Below are 25910 nucleotides of genomic sequence, written 5' to 3'. Positions count from 1 at the left end.
TGGTTATTTTTTTTTTTTTTAGAACACGCACCTTTACCCAAAGGCTTTTGTGAAGGTTTGGGCTGGGTATAGTATTAGGCAAAGGTGCATGTTCTAAAAAAATAAATAACCACGCGTGGTGGACCTGGTCTCACATGTGTGGGCTAATGGCTAACTAAGCGTACCATCGCTAACCGGATCATTGGCAACACTGCTCACTTTTCAATGGCCGCCATCAAAACACAGCGGCGCGCGTATGTATAATATGCCTTTTCACTACCTTTACCACTTTTTCTTTACTTTTAAGTTTTTCCGCCTTCATATTATGGTTAAGGGACATGTATTTCGTCCCTTAACTATAATACGGAGTCGTAATATCGTATTTTGAAGGCGCATAGTGATTCTCAATAATTACCTATTTGCCTAAATACTGATATATTGGGTGCCAGCACATACAGCTGCCATCACAAGTTACATGCGCACCACTTGAGGCACCACCATCACCCCGGTTACAAGTTTCCCATAGGGAAACGCGCGAGTGTCCCCTCTTTATTATCTATGCTCTTTTGTAGTACAGTAGTAGTAGTAGTACTGTAGTTGGTTCACCTAAATCTGAAGTGAGCATTATCGTGCGCTGGCAACCTGCTGTCACACATCGCGTCCGATTTTGTGGATACTGTATGCTAACCTATGCATAGTAAACAGTCATCAGTGTAAGCAATATGTAGACAGCAATAACAAATACTGTCAATTATATATAGTCAATTTTGAGTTAAAAATATAAGTGATGTCGCTAATAGCTGTTTTATGAAGATAAAGCCTGCTAATTTTCTCAGTGGCAGACAATGCCAAGGCAGTTTAATAATCATAATCAGCAATCTAGTAGCTATATTAACAAAACAGCTATTTGCGACATATCATATTTCGCGGTGTATAACGCGCACCCCAAACTTTATGACAACAATTTAGGAAAAAAAAAAATAGTCCTTAAAATGCTCAGAAATATGTACAGTTAAAGAACATTGACAATGTACAGTTTCCCGAGATTTATACATTTTTGGTGTAACCTGTACTGCTTGAATTGACAAGTGTCCTTGAGTAAATCAATGAAAATGGCGGCCGGGCTGGTGTTGTGAGAAATACATCCCCGTATATACTGATGATGCACAGCTTCTGATATCATAATAAGCATATTATTCTCACCATCACTCGTAGGTTATGACAGACAACTAGGCAAGACACAATTCACACGGTTCTGGTGACATGAGGCATGCAGCTGTTTGTTGTGGGTGTGGTTGTGTGGTTTTCAAACAATGTAAATGGCTGCCGGGCTGGTGATGCGAGAAATATCTCCTCGTACATACTGATGATGCACAGCTTCTGAGATCATAATTAGAATATTATTCTCACCATCACTCAAAGGCTATGACAGACAACTAGGCAAGACACAATTCACGCGGTTCTAGTGACACGCAGAATGCAGCTGTTTGTTGTATGGGTGTGGTTGTGTGGTTTTCAAACAATGCAAATGGCGGCCGGGCTGGTGTTCCTCAAAATAATTCTTCGTACAAGACTCATGATGTAGTACAGTTTGATACCATGTATATTTACCCAATTATTCTCACTAATATTAATAATTAAAAATGAACACATGGATATTTTTTTTCCAATATGATTTTGTATGTAGCTTGTACTGCTCGAATTGGCATCAGTGCTCCTTAGTCATTCAAAACAATGCAAATGGCAGCCAGGTCGTGTCGGCGCCCGGGCCCTGACGGAAAACAGGGATAACAACAAGGCATGGGGGATCCTCCACCGATTTCATTTTTTATACAGGTAACTCTCGATTTACGCGAGTATTGTGTCCTTGAAGAGGTCGCATAAATCAAAAACAATGTAAATCAAACAAGAGGTAGGTTTCTATCGAAAAATAATTATTCACCTCATTCAGTGGAGAGAGAGAGAGAGAGAGAGAGAGAGAGAGAGAGAGAGAGAAAACCATATCACCGAGATATCCACTCAGGCACTCAGTCTCAGCCTCACTCGTGTGAGGAAGAAATGAGGGACACCATGTGCGACTGGCTAGTACTGGTACCGGTACCGAGCAGTCTGGTATCGGTACCGTACCGTATAGCTGGTACCGGTACATGTCCACCCCTATTGTTGAGTAGCGTGGCAGTGTGGGTACTGTATTGTTGTTCAAGTGGCGCGCAGGAAGAACTGAGCTCAGCTGTGTGGCCGCAGCGCCATGTGAGTCCAGTTGCGTGAGACATCCATAGAATATCGCGTATAAGTGAAAAAACGTATAAATTACACATTTATTTGGATTTTGGACCCCGCGTTATTACAAAAGCGCATAAACCAAACACGTGTAAATCGAGAGTTACCTATAGTAGTTATTTGATCACCCTGTATTCTATGGTAACATATTATAAGATAGCTGTGGACTACGAAGGATCATAAACAATAATGAAGGTAAGTTTGCAGTTGTTACTGGACAAGACAAAAAAAAGACCCTTCAAACTCCCCAAAGAAGAAAATAAATCAATAAAAATTTGTACATTCGGCGTATAGCGCGCAGGGGTAAACTTTCAGGCATTTTTTTTGTGTGAAAAAGGTGCGCGTTACATGCCACGAAATACGGTACTAATATTTTTTAACTCATGATTAACTATAATATATATAATTGATAGTATTTGTAATTGCTGCCTGCATATTATTGACACTGACGACTGTTTACCATGTGCAGGCTAGCAAACAGTATCCACAAAATTGGACACGCTGTATGAAAGAAGGGTGCCAGCGCACGATAATGCTCACTTCAGACTTGGGTGAACCGACTATAGTGCTAACAATAATAATAATAATAATAATAATAATAATAATAATAATAATGATAAGAAAAATAATAATAATTAGTAAGAAATTACAACAATGACATTAACACTAATAACAAGAGTAATAGTAGTAGTAGAAGTAGTAGTAATGATAACAATATAAATAAAAATAATAATAATAGTAATATCAGACAATAAAAATAAAACCAAATAATGTATGAAAGTAAATAAAATAAATTGATTCATTAACTGAATAAACAAAATAATAACAAAAATAAAAACTTACCTTGTAAAATGTCATTCCATCTATACTGTCACCACTGACGTGTAAACTGCTATCAATTAGGTTTTCCCTTTCCCTCTGCTTCTCTTCTTCTGTTATCTGATGAAGGTAATAGTCAGAATCAAGCACAATAATCAGAAAACTCTAAATGACAAGGATGTTTGACACTGGAATTATCAATGGTGACCAAATATCCTGCACAAGCAGGGAGTCAAAAAAGCCATTTGTTCATATGGACAAATTCTCTCAGGAAGCATTGTCCACCCATCTGTCATCTGAAGCCATTCTCAGAAACTGATAACAGAAATACATGACTTAACCTGCTAATCAAACAATAACAGGCAATACTCACAGTGGGATAGTGAAGATTGTTGGCTGTCAAGAAAGTTTTGAAATCAGAACCAGATTTGGAAGCATGAAGGAAGCGAGCCTTGAATAGGTCAGTCTCATGAGCAATAAACCACCGACGCAAATCTTCAGTACGGCAGTAGGCAAGCCGCAGGATGAAATGAGACACATGATCATGCCTTCTGGCTTTCTGAATTTCGTCCATTCTCTCTTTGGAATCCTTTTCCTGTATAAAGTAAGAGAACAACAATTTAAATTAATCCTGTTATGTTGAATATATAGTAAATGCTGTGAAATAATGCAGAGTAAAGTCATCGACATATGAATGGATTGCACAAAACTATTTGCTACATATATGCTGAATAGATTTTGCTTATACCTTAAGTGCACCAATCTTCACATCACAAACAGAGTTTAAAATCTAATTTCAAATAAAGTGTTTACTTCAAAAAGGGAAAGAGGCCTTAATTAAATAAGTTCATTACATAAAACAATGTACCAAACATTTGACCCTATTTTCTACCTCAATCAAGAAATAAAAAAATTCACTAATCTCTTGAAGTATTACTGAATTTACTGAAGGTGAATGAGAATTCTTTGCAGTACTAAACATGCAAAAGAAAATGGAATAAAAAGTAATCTTTTGATACTCAGTTTTGACACTTGGAAATTCATATGAAGCAATCATATGGAAACAAATCCTAGTAAAGAAGGCCAGGGATCATATCTCTGGCAAAATAGGCAATATTCAAATCATCTGGAGGAACTTAGAAAGTGAAATAAATATTCACAAGAAATGAAGTCAGCCACCTTGGTGGAACCAGCAAAAATTATAATTATCAAAGCAGTAGTACATGAAACCATACTCCATTAGTAATCAACCCCATCATATTAATTAAATAGTATAGTATATAACAATCAACTATTACAACATATAATTCACATCTTACTTCTTGAATTCGTAATAAACCACGTTAAAAAAAGATATTCTCATTTCTTCCATTCATAAGAGTGCTATTCTGATGCAAAGCAAGTTTCATGATTAAGCATATTCCTCTTGTGACTTACAGCCATATAGATGAAAAACTTGTTCTTTGCAAATTCTTCATACAGCTTATTGAGCCATTCATCTGAATTTTTCATATGACCACTCAGATTCAAACGCTCCACAGCTCTCAAAACTGAAAAAAAAAAAAAAATATGAGATCACATCCACAGCTATAAATACTTGGAAAACTGTACAAAGCTAATATAGATCTATGAGTGACCTCTGTGGAAACAGGCTTTTCGATGATAATCTCTCAGTATAGGGTAAATCTTTCTATATCATTCAACTTCCACTTATATTTTTGAGCTAGTTCAAGTAGTATTCCCATCAAAATCAAAAGATATATAAAGAAATTTAAAGAGCAGTGCACTTACTTATGGAATTTTGATCTTCAGTGTGTGCGTGTGTATTTACCTATTTGTAGTCTACTGGGCCCGAGCTAAGCTCTAATAGTTCCGTCTCCATATCTACATTTATCCAGCCTTTCCTTCATATGTTGGACACTGTTTACCTCCACCACCTCTACCCGCAAGCTGTTCCATGTGTTAACACTTCTATGTGGAAAACAATACTTTATAGGTCACTCCAACAGGTTCCTTTATTAAGTTTCTTCCTATGTCCTCTCAGCCCCTGCGTTCTTGCAGTTAAGAAGAGATCATCTCTATCCACTTCATCAAACTCATTTACCAACTTATACAGCGTGATCAGATCTCCTCTCTCCCTTCTTTGTTCCAGTGCCGTCAAGTCCATCTCCTTCAATCTGTCTTCATACGTCATATTCGAGAGTTCTGGGACCATTCTAGTTGCAATTCTCTGTACCCTTTCCAGCTTTCTGATATCCTTCTTTTTGTGAGGCGACCACACAACTGCAGCATATTCAACCTTTTGTCTCATTATTGTTGTTATTATTTTCTTCATCATTTCTTTGTCCATAAAATGGAATGATACCCTTATATTTTCCATCATCTTGTAGGTTTCTCCAAACAGCTTGTTTATGTGCTTTTCTGGGGATATTGTGTCTTGCATCGTTACTCCCAAATCTTTTTCTTCATGTACCACTTTTAAGTTTTCTTCTCCCATCCTGTATGTTTTCCTTGGTCATTTTTTACTTTTCCCCATTTCCAAAACATGGCACATGTTTGCATTAAATTCCATCTCCCATAACTGGCTCCATCTATATAAATGTGGATGAAGGATTACGTTAAGTAATCTTTCATCCACTCAATAACCTTTCCGCCCATTCCTCCCCACTGCTGTAGTTTCCAGATTAACCTTTTGTGCGGAACCTTGTCAAAAGCTTTTTTCAAATCGAAGTATACACAATCAGCCCACCCTTCTCGCTCTTGCACCACGTCTATTGCTCTTGAGTAGAAACACAGTAAGTACACGATTTCCCTTTTCTAAATCCAAACTGTCCTTCATTTATCATGTTTTCCTTTTCTAAATGTTCGATCCATTGTCTTTTTTATTATACTTTCACAAATCTTGCACATCACACTTGTCAAAGAAACTGGTCAATCATTTAGTGGTTCAGTTTTATCTCCACTTTTATAAATTGGTACAATGTTCACTCTTTTCCATTCTAAGGGCACTTTTCCTGTATTTATAGAGCATGTTATTATGTCATAATAATGTGTGTGTGTGTGTGTGTGTGTGTGTGTGTTTAACTATCTGTAGTATACAGGGCCTGAGCTCAAGCTCAGACAGTCCCATCTCCCAATCTATATTTGTCCAGCTTTTCCTCCATTTTATGGACACTGCCCACTTCAACAATGTCTTTGCTAAGTCCATTCCATGTATCCATGTGTGTGTATGTGTGTGCGGTATATATATATGGTGTGTGTGTGTGTGTATGGTGTGTTTTTTTGTTTTTTTTTTCAGCTAAGGAGACAGCTCAAGGGCGCAAAGAAAAAAAAGAAAAAAAGGCCCACTACTCACTGCTCCCGAACAGAGGTTAAAGGAGTGTCCAAAATCAGAGGTCAATTTCGGGAGGAGAGGTGTCCTGATACCCTCCTCTTGAAAGAGTTCAAGTCGTAGGCAGGAGGAAATACAGATGAAGAAAGATTGTTCCAGAGTTTACCAGCGTGAGGGATGAAAGAGTGAAGATGCTGGTTAACTCTTGCATAAGGGGTTTGGACAGTATAGGGATGAGCACGAGTAGAAAGTCGTGTGCAGTGGGGCCGCGGGAGGAGGGGAGGCATGCAGTTAGCAAGTTCAGAAGAGCAGTGAGCATGAAAATATCAATAGAAGATAGAAAGAGAGGCAACATGGCGGCGGAATTTGAGAGGTAGAAGACTATCAGTATGAGGAGGAGAGCTGATGAGACAAAGAGCCTTTGATTCCACTCTGTCAAGGAGAGCTGTGTGCGTGGACCCCCCCAACACATGAGATGCATACTCCATACGAGGGCAGACAAGGGCCCTGTAAATGGACAGCAACTGTGCAGGGGAGAAGAACTGGCGGAGACAGTACAGAACGGCCAGCCTCGAGGAAGCTGATTTAGTAAGAGATGAGATGTGAAGTTTCCAGTCGAGATTTTGAGTTAAGGATAGACCAAGGATGTTTAGTGTTGAGGAAGGTGATAGCTGAGTGTTGTCAAAGAATAGGGGATAGTTGTTTGGAAGATTGTGTCGAGTGGATAGGTGGAGAAACTGTGTTTTTGAGGTGTTGAAGGACACCAGGTTCCTCATGCCCCAATCGGAAATAATAGTAAGGTCTGCGGCTAAGCGTCCTGTTGCCTCCAGCCTTGAATCGTGAAGTTCCTGTAGGGTGGGTCTTCTATTAAAAGAAGTTGAGTAATGCAGAGTGGAATCATCAGCGTAGGAATGGATAGGACAGTTCGTTTTGGAAAGAAGATCATCAATGAACAACAGAAAGAGAGTGGGAGATAGGACAGAACCCTGTGGGACACCACTGTTAATAGGTTCAGGGGAAGAACAGTGACCGTCTACCACAGCAGAAATAGAACGGTCAGAAAGGAAACTGGAGATAAAGGTACAGAGAAAGTGTGTGTGTGTGTGTGTATTTACCTATTTGTAGTCTACAGGGCCCGAGCTAAGCTCTAATAGTCCCGTCTCCATATCTACATTCATCCAGCCTTTCCTTCATTTGATGGACACTGCTCGCCTCCACCACCTCTTCCCACAAGCTGTTTCATGTGTTAACACTTCTATGTGGAAAACTATACTTTTTCAAGTCACTCGAACAGGTTCCTTTATTAAGTTTCTTTCCATGTCCTTTCAGCCCCTGCATTCTCACAGTAGAGATCATCTCTATCCACCTCATCAAACTTATTCACCAACTTATACAGTGTGATCAGATCTCCTCTCTCCCTTCTTTATTCCAGTATCGTCAAGTCCATCTCCTTCAATGTCTTCATACGTCATATGTGTGTGTGTGTGTGTGTATTTACCTAGTTGTGGTATATGAGAGAGGAGCTACGCTCGTACTGCCCCATCTCCACAGCTATTATAATCAAATTTGGCCTTAAATTCATGAATCCTCTCTGCGTGGACCACATGTTTCTCCATGCCGTTCCAGGCCTCCACCACTCTCTGTGGAAAGCTGTTCTTCTTTATGTCTCTTCTGCAGGCTTCCTTTTTCATCTTCCTTCCATGGCCTCTTGATTCTCTTGTATCCATAATTAAATCTTTGTCCACTTTTTCCATCCCACTCAACACCCTATATACCGCAATCAGATCTCTCTCCCTCCTCTGTTCCAGTGTCAGTAGGTCCAATTGCTTCAATCTATCTTCATATGTTAGATCTCTTTGTCCTGGAACCAGTTTTGTTGCTGCCCTCTGAATCCTCTCTACTTTCCTTATATTTGTTTTTGTACTCAATGACCATACTAATGCTACATATTCCAATCTAGGACATATCATGGTTACAATCAGTTTCTTCATCATTTCCTTATCCAGATAGTGAAAAGAAACTTTTATATTTCTCAACAGGTTGTGTCTCACCTACAATTCTATTTGTTTCTCAGGCGACAAATTATCTGATACAGTAACTCCCAGGTCCTTTTTCATTGATGTTTTCTTAATGCTTTTATTTCCCAATGTATAGCTGCCTGAAATTCTCTTTTTACTCTTTGCAAATTCCATCACACTGCACTTTCTGATGTTAAATTCCATTTCCCATCTACAACTCCACTCCCATATCTTTTCCAGGTGCTGTTGCAGTGTTTGAAAGTCCTCTTCACTTCCAATCCTCCTCAGTAATTTAGCATCATCTGCAAACAAACTCATATAGCTGTTCACTCCCTCCGCCATGTCGTTGATGTGAATTGCAACCATAACCGGAGCCACCATCGATCCCTGGGGGACTCCACTAATTTCTTTCCCCCCCCACAAGGACCTCACACCCCTTATCACCATCCTCATTTCCCTATTTTCCAAAAAGTCCTTCATCCACCTCAAAAGTCCTCTGCCCAGTCCTCCAATGCACTCTATCTTCCACAGCAGTTTCTTATGTGGCACCTCATCAAATTTGTGTGTGTGTGTGTGTGTGTGTGTGTCTGCATGCATGTGTGGGTGTGTGTGGGTGTCTGTCTGCATGCATGTGTGGGTGGGGAAAAAGAATCTTCCACAGCAGTCTCTTATGTGGCACCTCATCAATCGTGTGTGAGAGTGTGTGTGTGGGAGAGAGAGAGAGAGAGAGAGAGAGAGAGACCTAACAAAATGGATAGATGTTTAATAGTAATTTGCAAAAGAAAGTGAAAAAAATAATACAACAAATCATTTTTTTCTTCTTGAAGTACTTACTTTTCAGCCTTTCAGAGGCAATTTCATCAAATTCAACCAGTTGAATATCTCCTGTTGGTGGGTCTCTGTAGAACTGAATGCCACAGGGATAGGAAACATCAATCAGAATTTCTCTTCTTCTGCGTATCCTTCTACCCTTGAATTCCATCTTTAATTCTGCTCTCTGTAAAAACAAGAGATTAGGACATAAAAATTAATGTCAGTGAACTAAAAATTTATCATAAATTTTCACACAAAAAGAAATATAATATATATATATATATATATATATATATATATATATATATATATATATATATATATATATATATATATATATATATATATATATATATATATATATATATATATATATATATATATATATATATATATACACAGTACCCTCTCGAGTTCCGCGCTTGCTTCATTCCGAAGGTATGGCACTAAACTCGAGGATCGCGAAACTCGAGGTATTGAAATCCATGTAAAAGTGCTTATTGGTACCGACCCGTGGAAAATAATGACTTTGTCCGACTTTACTTCCTTAAATGTTATCACAATTTTCCGACTTTACTCCCTTGTTATCTCAAAATACGTACCTTGTTAACAGGCAGAAAACGGGAAGTAAGAACAGATTGTTTTTAAGCCCCAGTTGAAGGCGGCTGCCTTACAACTGGCTGGCAGTTCTGAATACACGCTTGTGATCCACGTGGTGTCATCTGCTAAAGTAAGGGCGGTCGCTCGCGGTCACTGGCCGTGGGGCAGTTGGACAAACCTATATTTTCTGGTAGTTTTCGGTGTGTTATAAAATAATCTGCTAACTCTTTCTGTTAAAAATAATGAAATCACTAATATCATGATTGCCTTTTCAATACCTATTGAACGTAAACCGCTGCCGCCGCCACAAAATAGCTCACAGAGAGGTTCAACTTGGTTTCCTTATATCCCTTACCGCTCACAAAGATCACAAGCGGACAGACTAGAACAAAACCAGGCAAATTAATACTTTTAATACTGTGTATTCCCACAGCGCGCATGCGTGGTGGACAGCAGAATGGCTAATTTCATCGGGGAGATATTTCTTGCAACACCGGCCAGTGTAGTGGACCTTCTTCTTCTTTTTACCTGTAACACTTTGCATCGCTTCTTAGGTCCTCCTTCTCCACACTTTTATACTTCACAACATGCACTTAAGGCCACTTTCACAGTAATTTTTTTTGGGGGGGGGTATTTCATTGGGGATATACCCCAAGGGAGGAAGGCGGTGTATGCCGCACAACCACCCAGACGGCTGGTAGAGAGATGCCCAATTCTTTCAAGGAGGAGGCCCAGCAACGGGGCTGAGGGTGTCGGAAAGAGCCCACCTTTCCACTCCCATGGCACCGGATAGGTCTTGAACCCATACGCTCCCAGCACCCCGCCAGAACGCAAGGCGCAGACTCTACCACGGGACCATGGGAGCCCCCCCATTCACAGTCATTTTGTTTGTTTTGATTGTTACCACTGGCGGCAGTCGCCGCTATAGTATTTCCACGTGAAACTGGTCGGTCAGGTAGTGGCGGCTGCGGGTTTAGCCTAGCCCTGCACTTACCACTTACTCTCAACATCTCTCGCTTTGTCTGCAGCCGCCACTACCCCATCGGCCAGTTTCACGTGAAATACTAAGCGGCGATCACCGCCATTGGTAATAATAAAAACAAACAAAGTGACTGTGAAAGTGGCCCTTAGTTACATAACAGTGCGCACTTATACACTTCACCCTGAACTTAGGTGTTTTTCTGTCCCTTTCTTTCCCTGATTTTGCTTTTCTATGCCCTTTTGCTATTTTCACTATTACTTTTCACCGTTGCTGCCATGCATTACAGGTCAAAAGAAGAAGAAGAAAAGGAAAACAACACCGGGAGATCTACAATTTTCATAGACATGATAAAAAGATTTTTGGAATGTGGTTCCACAGCACGGGGTGTTCTCTTATCTTGTTGATCAAGTAGTAAACAAAGCTGCTCTGCCAGTCCATTTTACGAATCTCTTGGTGGGCCATCTTCCACTGCTCCTCACTCCTCAGCCACTGCCATCGTCTGTTTGTTTACATGCAGCCGTTCGGTACCCATGTACCCACACTCGTACTCACAACCGTTTTCCATCCATAAGGACAACCAACAACTCGCTCCCGGTTGGGCATATGGGCAACCGCAGTTGTCCATAGCCCCAATGGTTGGACACTGCCTTTTAAGGCAGCACGCATGAAGCCGACAGTAGGTAGACGTGACCCGTACATGTCAAAGCAACGCGTAAGTCATGGCAGTAATGCACGAAAGTCGTGATGGTAAGAATTTAGGACTAAGCGCTAAACTCGAGGATCGCGAAACTCGGATAGCGCGAAAATCGAGAGGGTACAATATATATATATATATATATATATATATATATATATATATATATATATATATATATATATATATATATATATATATATATATATATATATATATATATATATATATATATATATATATATATATATATATATATATATATATATATATATATATATATATATATATATATATCAAAGCAGTGCTGTCGACTCTATAAGACAGACCAATTCTGGTAGGTCCCAGCAAATATTAAGTGTTTTAAATGTATTTATTTGAGTGATCTGGCCACAGGGCACAACATAAACCCATAAACATGCAAAAAAAATATGAGGATATTGGGGCCTGGAACGGATTTCTTTTTCTACATAAATTTCAACAGGATAAATTGCTTCCTAATTCGAACATTCCCAATTCGAACAGCCCAAATGAACCAATTAAGTTTGAATCACGAGGTACCACTGTATATATATATATATATATATATATATATATATATATATATATATATATATATATATATATATATATATATATATATATATATATGGGTAGGCGGTGGCAGTGGTAGCGTATTGGGCCCACATTCACCGTGATGGACAACGCGGGGTTGACTCCCCACGCTCCCACTCGGATTTTTCAGGCACCGCCGAGTGGCTGAAAACTACCCACATGCTGTCCTGAAGACCACCCATCAACCCGGACTCTAGAGGAAGCCGTCCAAGAGAATCAAGAACGAGTTCCAGGGGGCAGCATGAGCCAATGCAAGATGGCGCCACTCTAAACACACGCCTGCGCCCGAACGGGCTGGGCCCGACCATCAGGCCCCACCTGGAAGAAGCCTTGGGCCGACCATCAGGCCCCACCTGGAAGATGCCTACCGCCGCAACAGGCAGCGACGGAAAAAAAAAAATATATAGATATATATATATATATATATATATATATATATATATATATATATATATACATATATACAGGTAACTCGATTTACGCGAGTATTGTGTCCTTGAAGAGGTCGCAAAAATCAAAAACAATGTAAATAAAACAAGAGGTAGGTTTCTATCGAAAAATAAATATTCACTTAATTCAGTGGAGAGAGAGAGAGAGAGAGAGAGAGAGAGAGAGAGAGAGAGAGAGAGAGAGAGAGAGAGAGAGAGAGAGAGAGAGAGAGAGAGAGAATATCCATATCACCGAGATATCCACTCAGGCACACAGTCTCAGCCTCACTCGTGTGAGGAAGAAATGAGGGACACCATGAGCGATTGGCTAGTATTGGTTACAGTACCCGCCCTGTGCCCACCCCTATTGATGAGTAGCGTGGCAGCGTGGGTACTGTATTGTTGTTCAAGTGGCGCATGGGAAGAACTGAGCTCAGATGTGTTACCACGCCGCCGTGTGAGTCCAGTTGTGTGAGACATCTGGTGGCCACTCCACAGCAGCGAGGGTGTTGTTGTTGTTGTTGAGTAGCGTGCGTACTGTATTGTTGTTCAAGTGGCGTGCAGGAAGAACTGAGCTCAGCTGCGTGGCCGCGGCGCCGTGTGAGTCCAGTTGCATGAGACATCTGGTGGCCACTCCACAAAATATCGTGTATAAGTGAAAAAACGTGTAAATTAAACATTTATTTGGATTTTGGACCCCACGTTATTTACAAAACATGTAAACCAAACTCGCGTAAATCGAGTTACTTGTATATATATATATATATATATATATATATATTTATATATAAATATATATATATATATATATATATATATATATATATATATATATATATATATATATATATATATATATATATATATATATATATATATATATATATATATATATATATATATATATATATATATATATATATATATATATATATATATATATATATATATATATATATATATATATATATATATATATATATATATATATATATATATATATATATATATATATATATATATATATATATATATACACACTCTCCCTTTGTCTCCGAGCTAAACACTCACGAGCCAACAAATGCTACGGTCGTTGAGCCAATCAGCACCCAGGATACAGAACACAGTGCTCTGGTTGGTCGCCTCCCATCCATCAGCCAAAAGTGAGCCATGTACGATTATGCATGGGCAAACTAGCTCAAGCTGAAGCGGCCGTAGCTGCGTTTTCCATACGTGCGAGTCTTTGTCTACTCATCTGCTGTACGCTACGTATTATATTTTAATTTAATATTCTTTTAATATGTTCGTATTAATATTTACTTTTTTATATTGTTTACAATTTTGTATCATCGCAGTCTCGCGGATTTTTAAATTGTAAATATTTAGGTGTATATCACGGATTTTTCGCTATATCGCGGGATTTTGTGGTATAAAGGTATTTTAATATATTTATTATTTTACTTATTTTGCAGTAAAAGGAGCATTTTTTAGCCTAAAAAATTGTAAATATAAAAAAAAATTAAGAAAATATTAATAGGAACATATTAAAAGAATATTAAATTGAAATATAATACGTAGCGAAAAGCAGATGAGTAGACACAGACTCACACGTATGGAAAACGCAGCTACGGCCGCTTCAGCTCGAGCTAGTTTGCCCACGTGTGATCGTACACGGCTAACTATTGGCTGATGGATGGGAGGCGACCAACCAGAGCACTGTGTTCTGTATCCTGGGCGCTGACTGGCTCAGCGACCGTAGCATTTGTTGGCTTGTGAGTGGTTAGCTCGGAGACAAAGGGAGAGTGTGTTACAGTTTGCTACCATTAAATGCTCGAGAGCTTGGCAGTGAGGACCCAGACAGGATGAGGCAATGACTACACTTGAATAAGACTCAAGTCCTAAACTTGCTCAACATGATTACTCCAAGCTTATCTAGTTTCGTGAACTCTTTGCGGTACTGGAATAAACACGTGGAGAGCTACTGAACCAAACAGATGATGTGCTCTTCTTCTTCTTGTGACCACAACTTACAGACCACACGAGTAACCGACATGTTGGTGACTGAGTTTCTGACTAGAATTTCGATGAGTTTCCCGTGAAATGTAGCCGACTTTGAATCTCTCGAGAAACTAGTGGTTGGGTGACCTTGTTCACACGAGCTGAGGCAAGATTCACAGAGATATGCGTGCTTAATGCTTATATAAATAATATATATAAAATATATAAATAATAAAATAAATATAAGGTCACTACTTTGCGGATTTTCGCCTATTGCGGGGGATTCTGGAACCTAACCCCCGCGATAAACGAGGGATTACTGTAAATATGTATATACAGTCAAGTCACGTGTGACGTGGATTCATAAGGCGCGGTATGGTTTCAGAAACGCACGTTCAAATCACGCGGGTAAAACCATCTATGACGCGGTTCGTGGTCTCCCCTGTGGTTCGTTTGAGAGAGCGACTCGGGCCGCCTGGACCGCCCCGGGTCCTCTCAAACGCGTGACGCCACAGCCCAAGCTCAGGAAGATCAGCGGACGCTATTTTGCTGCCAGAGCAGCTAGTAAATGTCCTCAGGAAGATCAGCGGACGATCCGGGGGCACCCGGGGCGGCCTAAGTCGCTCACTCAAAAGCACCCCTGGGCTGTTTGAGAGAGCGACTCGGGCCGCACGGACCGATCCGTGTGCTCTGAAACGTGTGACGCCGCAGCACAAGTTGCCCAGCCGGACCCCTCGCTGCAGCACAGTTTGGAGAGGTGGAGCGCCACCGTGCTGTGATGTCATCTGCAAATATGGCGGCCCAAACAAACACATGTAAGTGCTTCCATTGAATTTTACCTCTCTGTGCCACAATAACCACTGCAGCTTCCTTTTCATCCTCTGTTGCAAGGAGCTCGTCGGCCAGAACAGCTAGAGATGCACGTTTAAACGTCATCAAAAAGATCAGTGGAAGCCATTTTGCTGCCAGAACAGCTAGAGAGAGAGCAGCGGACGCCATTACCATAGCAACGACGGCAGATAATGCTTACCGGTGCACTCAGGCTAGAACGAACAAAAAAAAAAAGGGGGATGTGTGGATGGGAAAAAATAGCAAGGGCCAGAACAAAATTGCATTTTCTCCATAGGTTTAGTTATTCCTATGACGCAGTTTCCTATGGCGCAGCCGTTGCTCAGAACCAATTAAACGCACCTCCTCACACAAGGACTTGGGGATGACTGTTGACATGGACCTCAAATTCCACCACCATGTTAGACTTATGGTTTCTGGGGCTGGAGTGGCTGCTTCCAATATGCTCAAGTCTACGGTTTGCCACTCTCCCCAATTTATGGCTGCCTTACTTACAAGATATTCGCCCTATCATGGACTTTGCTTCCCCTGTGTGGAATTCAAGCTACATTGGTGACAAGAAGTTATTAGAGTCGTACAACGAAGATGGACAAAATAAGTTTCTAGCCTTGGCCATGTCCCTTATTCTGAAAGACTATAAAATATTAACATGTTTTCGATGAATGGAAGACTGCTCAGGCAAGATTTGATTTATTGTTGTAAAATATTCCATGGTCTTTCCTCAATCAAACCTAAAGATCTTTTTGTTTTGTGTCCCGTAGTTGGCATAAAAAAGCATAGATCAAAATTATTGTTCTGCATGCACTGGTCGAAACTCACAAAAGATTTTTTACTTGCCATGTTGCACAACACTGGAATTCTCTTCCTCATCATGCAGTGGATGCATTAAATCTTAACCAGTTTAAATATAAACTCCATGAAGCACTCCAAGACACCCTATATCTTCCCCCATAAATCACATGCCTGTTTTATATTTCTACTAACCACTCATTGCACACATATACCTTTTAGTTGCTCACCGCCTACTCTGCTTTCCTCTGTCTTTTTTATGTCCTTACCTTGATTTCTTACCTGGATGACCTTTTCCTATGAGCCATGCTTGAGTAAACCATCAGGCAAAGAACCAGAAGGTCTCACCAACCAATAAGCCAGCCTATCCAAGCTCATCAAGCAACAGAACATAATCCAATAAGAAATAGGCTGGGAAGTGCATTGGGAATTCATTTCATATGGTCACGGATAATAGTCGTAAAGCTTGTAGCCAAGAAAATCTTTTAGAGCAGCCTTGAAAGCACCAAGGTCTCTCAGCTCAACAACTGCAGAGGGAAGAGAATTCCAGGAGCCAACAACACGATCCGGGAAGAAACGACACCGACACTCAAGGGAACAACGAATATGAACAAGCTTGAAGACATGACCTCTTGTACCCACAACTGGAGCAAACTGGAATAGTCTAGTCGAGTCAAAGGGGGCAACAACATGCATGATCTTCCAACACTCAATCAAATCAGCTCTCAATAAGCTCCCGCGACCAGAAAAAAGATCAAGAGCAGAAAGCCTGTCTGCATAGGACAGGTTCTCTAGGCCATCTATGTTTTTGGTCCGACTTTGCTGGACTGACTCTAGTAGCTTAATGTCACCAGTATAGCCAGTGTTCCACACAACTGAGCTGAATTCAAGTAGAGGACAAACATGAATAGTGTACAGCGCTATCATAAGATCACGAGAACGGCAGTGTTGATTTCAATAAATTGGAAGCCACAGAACGAATATGGTCATGAAATTTCAGTTTAGTATCAATCATTACCCCTAAATCTCTGCTCAGAGTGGTAAATGGGATAGGAATATCACTAATGAAGTACTGGTCATAAAGGCCAGCAGGAGGGAGATCTCTGCCAAATCTTAGAGCCACACATTTGTCTGAGTGAAGGTAAGACCCCATGATTTTGTCATTCCATTCAATACATCAATATCTTGCTGGAAAGTAGGTATACAGTTGATTGTAGAGGAAATATTATTACTCTGAACCTTCATATAAATTTTTAAGTCATCAGCAAAGATCTTATATTGACAGCTAGGTGATGAGGCCAGATGGTTAATGTAAATAAGAAGAATGGGACCCAGGACTGAACCTTGCGGAACACCACTCGTTACACTTTTGCAGGCACTAGAATAACCGTCTACAGGCACTACTCTTGCTTTTTTAACATCTTCAATAAATCTCTCTGTCTGATACACCTAATCAGTCACCCCTTGTTCTGATTAAGATTTTAAATTTTTAAGAGCCGTTTGACAGGCATATCAGTTCTCGTCGCAGGTTGCCCCCCTACCCCCGGTTAACGCATGACTGGACCTGGACAGGGGGGGGCCCCCCCCCACCAGGTAAGTTAACCAGGTAAGTCTTTGTCTGATGTAGTCTCGGTGAGTGCATGCACATTTGGTTGCAAGGTTGTTGAGCCAAGGCTGTTTGTCTTTCTCCTTTTCATCTTGATATACATGTTGCACTCAACACATACTCCTCAGATCTGCATTTTCACAGGTAAGTCCTTTTAGTTCTGGCCAGATCTTAGGCTCAGTGTGAGGTAGGGTCAGGGGAGCTTAGAAGGTACCTCACATCTTTGATTTATTAATCTCAAGTCCACGTGTGTTCTCTCGATTAAATTTATTCCCGACACTGAAAATCTCCATAAATAATTTTGACATAAGTGATAAGAAAGGTACTAATAAACAGAAAATGGATGAAACTGTTATTAAAGTTTATCTAAATGACTCCATAAAGCTACAAAAAGTCCAAGGCAGTGTTGTCAGCAGAGCTCCACCTCAGCTGTGTCCACAGGGGACGTACTACGTAGTTCTACAACACTAACAGAAGTATGTATGGTTTATTGTTTATCATGTGAGTGATGGTAGAGAGGGTATGTGGGAGGGTGTGCCTGGGGGGGTTGTATGGACAGGGATAGATGTGAAGTATAAGGAAGCATAAGGAAGGATGTGCTATTGTGATGTCTGAAAGAGTGTGGAATGGTGTGACTGATTATAATTGGAAGGGATCAAGAATTGTGTGGGTGAAAGGAAAAGTAGGTTTAGAAAAGTATGCATGGGTGTGTATTTATGCACCAGTAAATGTGAAAAGTAAAGAAGGACTGAGAGAAAGGGAAGCTTTTTGGGAGGAAGTGAATGCATGTTTGAAGAGTTTTGAGAAAAAAGGAAACTTATTATGATGGGAGATATGAATGCTAAAGTGGGTGATGAATGTGTGATGGATGTGGTGGGAAAATGGGGGATACCTGGGAAGAATGAAAATGGAGAGTGCCTGGTGGATGTCTGTGCTGAGATGGGAATGTTACTAGCGAACACCTTCTTTCAGCACAAGAATATCCAACGATACACATGAAGGGGAGAAGATAATGAGCAAAAAGGATTGATTGATTATGTGGTAGTAGATGAAAGGCTTAGAAAAGAAATTTGTGATGCAAAGGTAGTAAGAGGAATGTTCGATGGATCTGACCATCTTGCAGTGCTGGCAAAGTTAAAGCTGAAAGAAAAGTGGGTGTTTGAAAAGAAAGGTGAAGTAAAAAAGGAAATACTGAAGGTAGAAAAGTTACAGGAAAAAGAAATAAAAGATGAGTATAACCGTGAAATGGCAGAGGCCTTAAGTGAAAAACGGGAAAGTGTAAAAGATAATACAAATGTTGAAAAAGTTTTTGGAACATTTAAAGAAATAATGGTAAATACAACAAAAAAAAGTGTTAGGGATGAAAGTGGTGAGAGATGGAAAAAGAAAAGGAAATTCATGGTGGACTGAAGAGATAAGGAGGATAGTAAAAGAGAAAAGGAAACTTTTTAAGAAAACTCAACAAAGAAATGTGGCTGAACAAGTAAAAAGGGAAAGGAAAAAGAAATAAAGAGAATGCAAAATGAAATTAAAACAAGCAATAAAAGAAAGTAAGAAGAGAGTTGATGAAGACTTTGGAAAAAGACTAAGTGAAAAATATAAAGGGAACAAGAAATCATATTGGAAAGAAGTAAAAAATGAAAGAAATGCAGAAAATATCTCCTCAAGTAAAATAAATGAAGTTATGGATGAGAATGGAAAGATGTTGAAAGACGGGGAAGCTGTGAAAGAGAGATGGAAAGAATATTTCAAAAACTTAATGAATTTTGAGGATGGACGTCCAGCAGCTGTAACAGCAGCAGTTTTGAGTAGAGGTAGAGGAGGAGTATATAAAGAAAGAATGTAACTTATGAAGAAGTAAATCAGGCAATAAAAAGATTAAAAAATGGAAAGGCAGCAGGAATTGATGGAATCACAGCAGCAATGTTGAGGTGTGGAGATGTAGTTGTTAAATGGATGGTCAAGACATGTGAAGTAGCATGGGAAGGGGGGGGGGGGGGGGGGGCCAGCAGACTGGATGAAAGCCATCATTGTCCAGTTTACAAGGGGAAGGGCAGGAGAGGGGAATGTGGGAGCTATAGAGGTATAAGTCTCCTGAGTATACCCAGAAAGGTATATGGAAAAGTCATAATAGAGAGGGTGCAAAGACTTCCAGAAGAGAAAATCAGTGAAGAACAAGGAGGCTTCAGGAAGGGGATGTGTGGATCAGATATTTGCCTTCAGGATGGTAGTAGAAAAAATAATAGCAAAAGGAAAGAAACTACACGCTGCCTTCATGGATTTGGAAAAAGCTTATGACAGAGTCGATTGGATTGCATTGTGGGATGTTTTAAAGATTTATGGTGTGGGAGGAAAAATGCTTAGTGCAATAAAGTCTTTCTATGAGGATGCATCTGCATGTGTCAAAATTACTGGAGAAACAAGTGAACATTTTGAGATAAAAGTGGGCTTAAGACACGGGTGCGTCATGTCACCATGGTTATTCAATATTTATATGGATGGTGTTATTAGAGAAATTAAGGGCAAAGTTGGAGAAGTTGGAGTAAGACTGTTCGATGAGGGAAGGAAGTGGGTACTGACTTTGATACTGTTTGCTGATGACACAGTGCTCATTGCAAAAAATGAAAGTGACCTACAAAATTTGGTCAGTGTTTTTGATAGTGTCTGTAATAGGAGAAAGCTGAAAGTAAATGCCAACAAAAGTAAAGTGATGGTTTGTGAGCAAAGTAGAAGTGAGGTTGTAGATTTTGTACGCCCATATAGAGTGGGAATTGAATGTGAAAAAGAATGCAAAATAAATTTGAATGGTGAAGAAATGGAGGAGGTCAATGAGTTTATTAGGTACCTTGGATCAGTTATGTGTAAGCATGGAGGTACAGAGGGAGAGGTAAGAGAAAGGGCATTGCAAGGAAGAAGGGTGGTAGGGTCTTTGGGACAAAGCATGAATGGCAAAAGTGTGAGCATGGAGGTAAAGAGGGATTTGAGAAATACAATAATAGTACCAACCCTCACATATGCAAGTGAAACGTGGGCCTGGAATGAAAGTCAGAGGTCTAGAGTGCAGGCAGTGGAAATTAGTTATTTGAGAAGTGCTTGTGGTGTGAGTAGAATGGATGGAATGAGTAATGAAAGTGTGCACGAGCATTTTGGAATGTGTCACAGGGGTGAAGGGAAGAAGTGAAGCAACGGACTTTAAAGTGGTTTGACCACATGAAGCAAATGGAGGAGAGTAAGACGACCAGAAGGGTGTATGTGAGTGAGATAGAGGGAGGGAATGCTAGAGGACGACCTCCAGTGAAATGGGGGGATAGGGTGCAAGAGTACGTTAGGGAGAGGGGGAAAAGATCTTTGAGAAACTTTGAGCAGGCAAGGAGGGAGTGTCTGGATAGAGAAAGTTGGAAGCTCTTCTGCCATGGCCATCCCCTGGTGGGAGCTCCTACGAATAGGCGTCGATGAAATGATGATGATGACTCCATACTCCGGAAACTAGTAAACATTTTTCCCCTAATGTCTAAATATTCCGAGTGAGGTTTACCCACCTGGTTGGTTACCAAAAATTACTGTCATGGTTCACCTATCTGTGCTATGTAGATGGACAGCCCGCAACTCCTGGCACGCCAGCCCGTCAGTTAAACTAAGGACATTACGATTTGCACAAAATAATGGGCAGAATTGTTTGCCATGTGAAGCTAAGTGTTAAGCAAAGGTATATAGATTTGAGTTTGTTACAGAACAATGTTAATAATGGGATGAGTTTTGACAGAGACAGGTAATTATTCTGTGTATGGGAACAGTGACTGTTCAAGGGAGAGGTGAAGGCCTCGTTTAAATGCCTCAATTGTGCCAGCACCAACAACACTGTCTGGGAGGGAGTTCCAGTGATCAATGCACCTAACACTGAAGAATCTGTGTCTACACTCAGTGGAGATGTGTGGTTTGGCTAATTTGAATCTGTGTAGTAGTGACTGGGGAGATAGTAAATAGATCAGATGGAGAAATGGCACACTGATTATGAAAAATCTTCCAACATTTAATGTCAGGGGGGCATAGCCCCCTCCGTTAGCAGGTCGGAGAGTTCGGTTGGAGTAGTTTAAATATGCTCCCCCACTCTAAACCCTCTGCAAACTATTTTGCAGTTGTGGTGGCGGCACTGTCGCCGCGGCCAGCACCAGAGGAGGTGACACACTTTCGTAAACATTATCCCCTATTTTCAAGAGTAAAAAAAGTCCTTGAATTGGATTTTGAAAGTGTTTCCATGACTGTTGAAGGTTTGTAGAAAAGATATATGAAGAGATAGCGATGTTTCATAAAGTAGATAATGAGATACTGGCACGGTACTAAAACGAATCTTTACCCTAAAGTCTTACAACATACTGAAGTAAGGCTAATTGGCCTAAAATTGAGAGGAATGACCATACCGGAAATTTATGAAAACCATACCGAACGAGCCTCCTATTCCACACATCCCATGCCCACGGGGCGCAGCGTTAAACTGTATCATTGACCAACTACAGTATAAGAAGAAGAAAAATGTGGAGGCGGAGATTTTAAAGCTGCGCATGGTGATTCCACCATAACTTTCGACAAGTAAAACAAGCTAGTAAGTAACCATCCTGGGCTCATTCTTTTCTACACTACTATCCCAACCTTTCACTCCTTCCCGTTTGCCAGCTTGTTGAAGGCAGGCCAGCCAGGTGAACAACACTGAGTTTGTCGCAAAACTTGCCGTGGATGGGGTTCAATTACGCTCCTTCCGCTCGTCTCAAGCAGTGCGCGCCAAAAGTTGTGTTGTTTTGTTGCGCGCCACTCCCTTGGTCTTGGTCTTGGTCATGAAAACTTTTAGAGAGGGCAAAGTTACCAACAACCTAAGATTTGGACACTGGTGGGCACCGTTAACCGAAAAGTAAACTTCGCTAACTGGTAATCTACTAAAAGTAAAACTTAGCTTCGCTTACGCTAAACTGCTAAACTGATAAAGCTATCGCTAACCGTTAACTTTTTTGTGTATGGATTTAGCTTCGGTTTAGTATTTTGGCTCTAAAAAAAACTTACAAACAGACCTAGTGACCTGAAATTTAAATATGTTGAAGCTTAGACAGGGAGCTCTCGAGAACGGTATATCATGTCAAAATCAGATGATGATCAATATTAAACTGGGTGGCATATATGCGCTTGGTGTTTCCTCTTGACATGTGACTTAATTCATGAAGTAAAGGCTCGCCGTTGCGAATTTATACTTTAGCAACGCACTGGTAAGGCCAAAATCTTGCATACACCGACTCACCTGCGACGTACAAGGACCTTCCTCCGGTAAAGGTTCAGTACAACTCCGGCGCCTTAATTTTGGTCTATTTTCTTCCAAACATTCACAAAACCCTTTGCATTCATATAATATATTACTGTTACGCCAGGGGGTATATTTTTGGGGGATATTTGTGTTATTTGTGTGAGGGGTGCTAGTTTGGGGCGCGGAGGACTGGTGATGGCCGGCGGCGTGGGGCGCATCGCGGCGGCCGGGCGGGAGCCGCCGGTCGCGCTGCCCGCGCCGCGGGGCAGAGATTTACATAGATTTACATAGAAAATCAGACCACACAGACCCCATGGTCCAGACTTGGTGGTCTGTCCTTAAACCTAAGTGATTTTACATTAATCAGAAGACTCCAAAACGTTGCATTTCTACTCTAGTTGATATTAAGTTGAAGGAAGTGACGGTCGAGCTTATTTTTGAAGGAGTCAATCGTGTTACACTGGACCACTGATGATGGGAGCTTATTCCATTCTCGCACTACAACGTTGGTGAAGAAAAATTTGGTGCAGTCTGAATTTACTTGTCTACATCTGAGTTTTACGCCATTGTTCCTCGTGCGCAAAGTGTCATCGATCATAAACAATGTTGATCTGTCTACATTCGTGAAACCATTAAGTATTTTAAAACATTCGATCAGTTTTCCTCGGAGGCGACGTTTCTCAAGAGAGAACATGTTAAGGGTAGAAAGCCTTTCTTCGTAGGATTTGTTGCGCAAGGAAGGGATCATTTTCGTTGCCCGACGCTGAACACCTTCTAATTTAGCAATATCCTTTGCATGGTGGGGAGACCAAAACTGTACCGCATATTCCAAGTGGGGTCTGACTAAACTGTTGTAGAGCGGGAGTATTACATCTTTATTCTTAAATAAAAAGTTTCTTTTAATGAAGCCCGACATTCTGTTCGCTTTATTTGCTGCATCGATGCATTGCTGTGAGAATTAGAGGTTTGACGCGATTTTGACCCCCAAGTCCTTGACGCATTGAACGCTTTTGAGTTTAACGCCGCGCATTTCGTAATCAAACTTCTTATTCCTCGTTCCAACTTGAAGGACCTGGCACTTGTCTACGTTAAAAGGCATCTCCCATCTATCCGACCAAGCTGAAATTTTGTGCAAATCCTCTTGGAGGCTTTGCCTGTCTTCGTCAGTGAGAACCGAGTTACCAATCTTTGTGTCGTCTGCAAATTTACTAATGCGGTTATTGAGTCCAACATCCACGTCGTTGATGTAAATAATGAAGAGCACTGGGCCAAGAACCGAGCCCTGAGGGACGCCAGTAGTGACCGACGCCCACTCTGAGTTAAATCCGTCAATCACTACTCTTTGTTGTCTGTTGCTCAACCAATTCGCGATCCATTGGTTTACCTGACCGAGAGAGAGAGAGAGAGAGAGAGAGAGAGAGAGAGAGAGAGATGGCCCAGCTGCTTGAGACGAGAGACGTGCGCGCTGCCCCTGTGTGCCTTGCCCGCTTTTGTGAGCCCTGTGCTGTGTCCGTGCCCCTTCTGAGTACTGGGAGTTACTGTGCCTTGTAAACCAGTGTTGGAGTTGTTAAGTAAAGTAGAAAACCTGCACTGTGAGCCTCTTTGCCCTGCCTTGTCCGCTCGTGGTGTGTTGGCGGCCCTGTGGAGTGGCGGCGTGGTGTGTCTTGCTATTCTGGGTTGTTCACGGCCCGTTGTGTGGTGGTCTGGGGTTGAGGCAGTGGTAGGCAGTGGTAGTGAAAAGGCATATACATACATTTGTTTTGGTGGCGGCGAGGACATTGGGAGGTGAGCAGTGTTGCCAACGATCCGGTACGCTTAGTTAGCGATTAGAATCCTCATGTGATACCGGGTCCATCACGCGTGTTTTTTTTTTTTTTTTTTAGAACACGCCCTTTTACCTAATACTATACCCGGCCCAAACCTACACAAAAACCTTTGGGTAAAGGTGCGTGTTCTAAAAAAAAAATAATAATCACGCATGGTGGACCTGGTCTCACATGTGTGGGCTAATCGCTAACCAAGCGTTGGATCGTTGGCAACACTGCTCACCTCCCAATGGCCGCCGCCACCACCAAAACATGTAGGTAGGCCTTTTCACTACCATCGCTAACGTACCACCCTAAAACAGGTGGCGGTATTTGTCCGCCACTTTCTAATAATGTATTAAATGTATACAAATGGTTTTGTAAAGGTTTGGAAGAAAATAGACCAAAATTAAGGCGCCGGAGTTATACTGAACCTTTTACCTTTCCTCCCAAGCACCACCTTAAATAATCCTCCCCATGGGCCCAAAGGTACGAGATAGAAGGTATGCTTATGTTTGGAGGGGTTTCAGTTAAGATCGACTGAAAGTGTTGGCGTTGTAAGCCAGTCAGTTGTAATGTAAAAGTTAAGGTAAAGGTCCAGTATAACTCCGGCGCCTTAATTTTGGTCTATTTTATTCCAAACGTTCAGAAAACCCTTTGTATACATATAATACAATTGTAAAAAGTGGCGGACAAATACCGCCACCTGTTTTAGGGTGGTTAGCGATGGTAGTGAAAAGGCATATACATATATTTGTTTTGGTGGCGGCGGCGGCGGAAGCGGCCATTGGGAGGTGAGCAGTGTTGCCAACTATCCAACGCTTGGTTAGCCATTAGCCCACGCATGTGAGACCAGGGTCCACCACGCGTGGTTATTATTTTTTTTATAACACGCACCTTTACCTAATACTATACCCGGCCCTCAGCACGGCAGCCGTTGGGCTGCGTGTTCTTAAAAAAAATAAAAATAACCACGCGTGGTGGACCTGGTCTCACATGCGTGGGCTAATCGCAAAC

General features: G+C 41.0%; 1 protein-coding gene across 1 annotated transcript in view; it reads right to left on the bottom strand.

Annotated features, from left to right (window-relative positions):
- LOC127008347 (DNA primase large subunit-like) overlaps nucleotides 1–22598 on the bottom strand; it is a 38486-nt gene extending 15888 nt beyond the window's left edge. Inside the window, exons 1-5 of the mRNA XM_050880250.1 lie at nucleotides 22449–22598; nucleotides 9262–9424; nucleotides 4516–4628; nucleotides 3452–3673; nucleotides 3103–3198 (exon numbers count right to left, since the gene is read on the bottom strand). Coding sequence (XP_050736207.1) covers nucleotides 3103–3198; nucleotides 3452–3673; nucleotides 4516–4628; nucleotides 9262–9409 — 579 coding nt within the window. The 5' untranslated portion in view covers nucleotides 9410–9424; nucleotides 22449–22598. The remainder of the gene's footprint in view (nucleotides 1–3102; nucleotides 3199–3451; nucleotides 3674–4515; nucleotides 4629–9261; nucleotides 9425–22448) is intronic.
- Nucleotides 22599–25910: the final 3312 nt, after the last annotated feature.

The sequence above is a fragment of the Eriocheir sinensis genome, chromosome 4, assembly GCF_024679095.1.
Source record: "Eriocheir sinensis breed Jianghai 21 chromosome 4, ASM2467909v1, whole genome shotgun sequence".
In the NCBI taxonomy this organism is placed as follows: domain Eukaryota; kingdom Metazoa; phylum Arthropoda; class Malacostraca; order Decapoda; family Varunidae; genus Eriocheir; species Eriocheir sinensis.
This window is presented reverse-complemented; position numbering and strand designations above follow the sequence as displayed.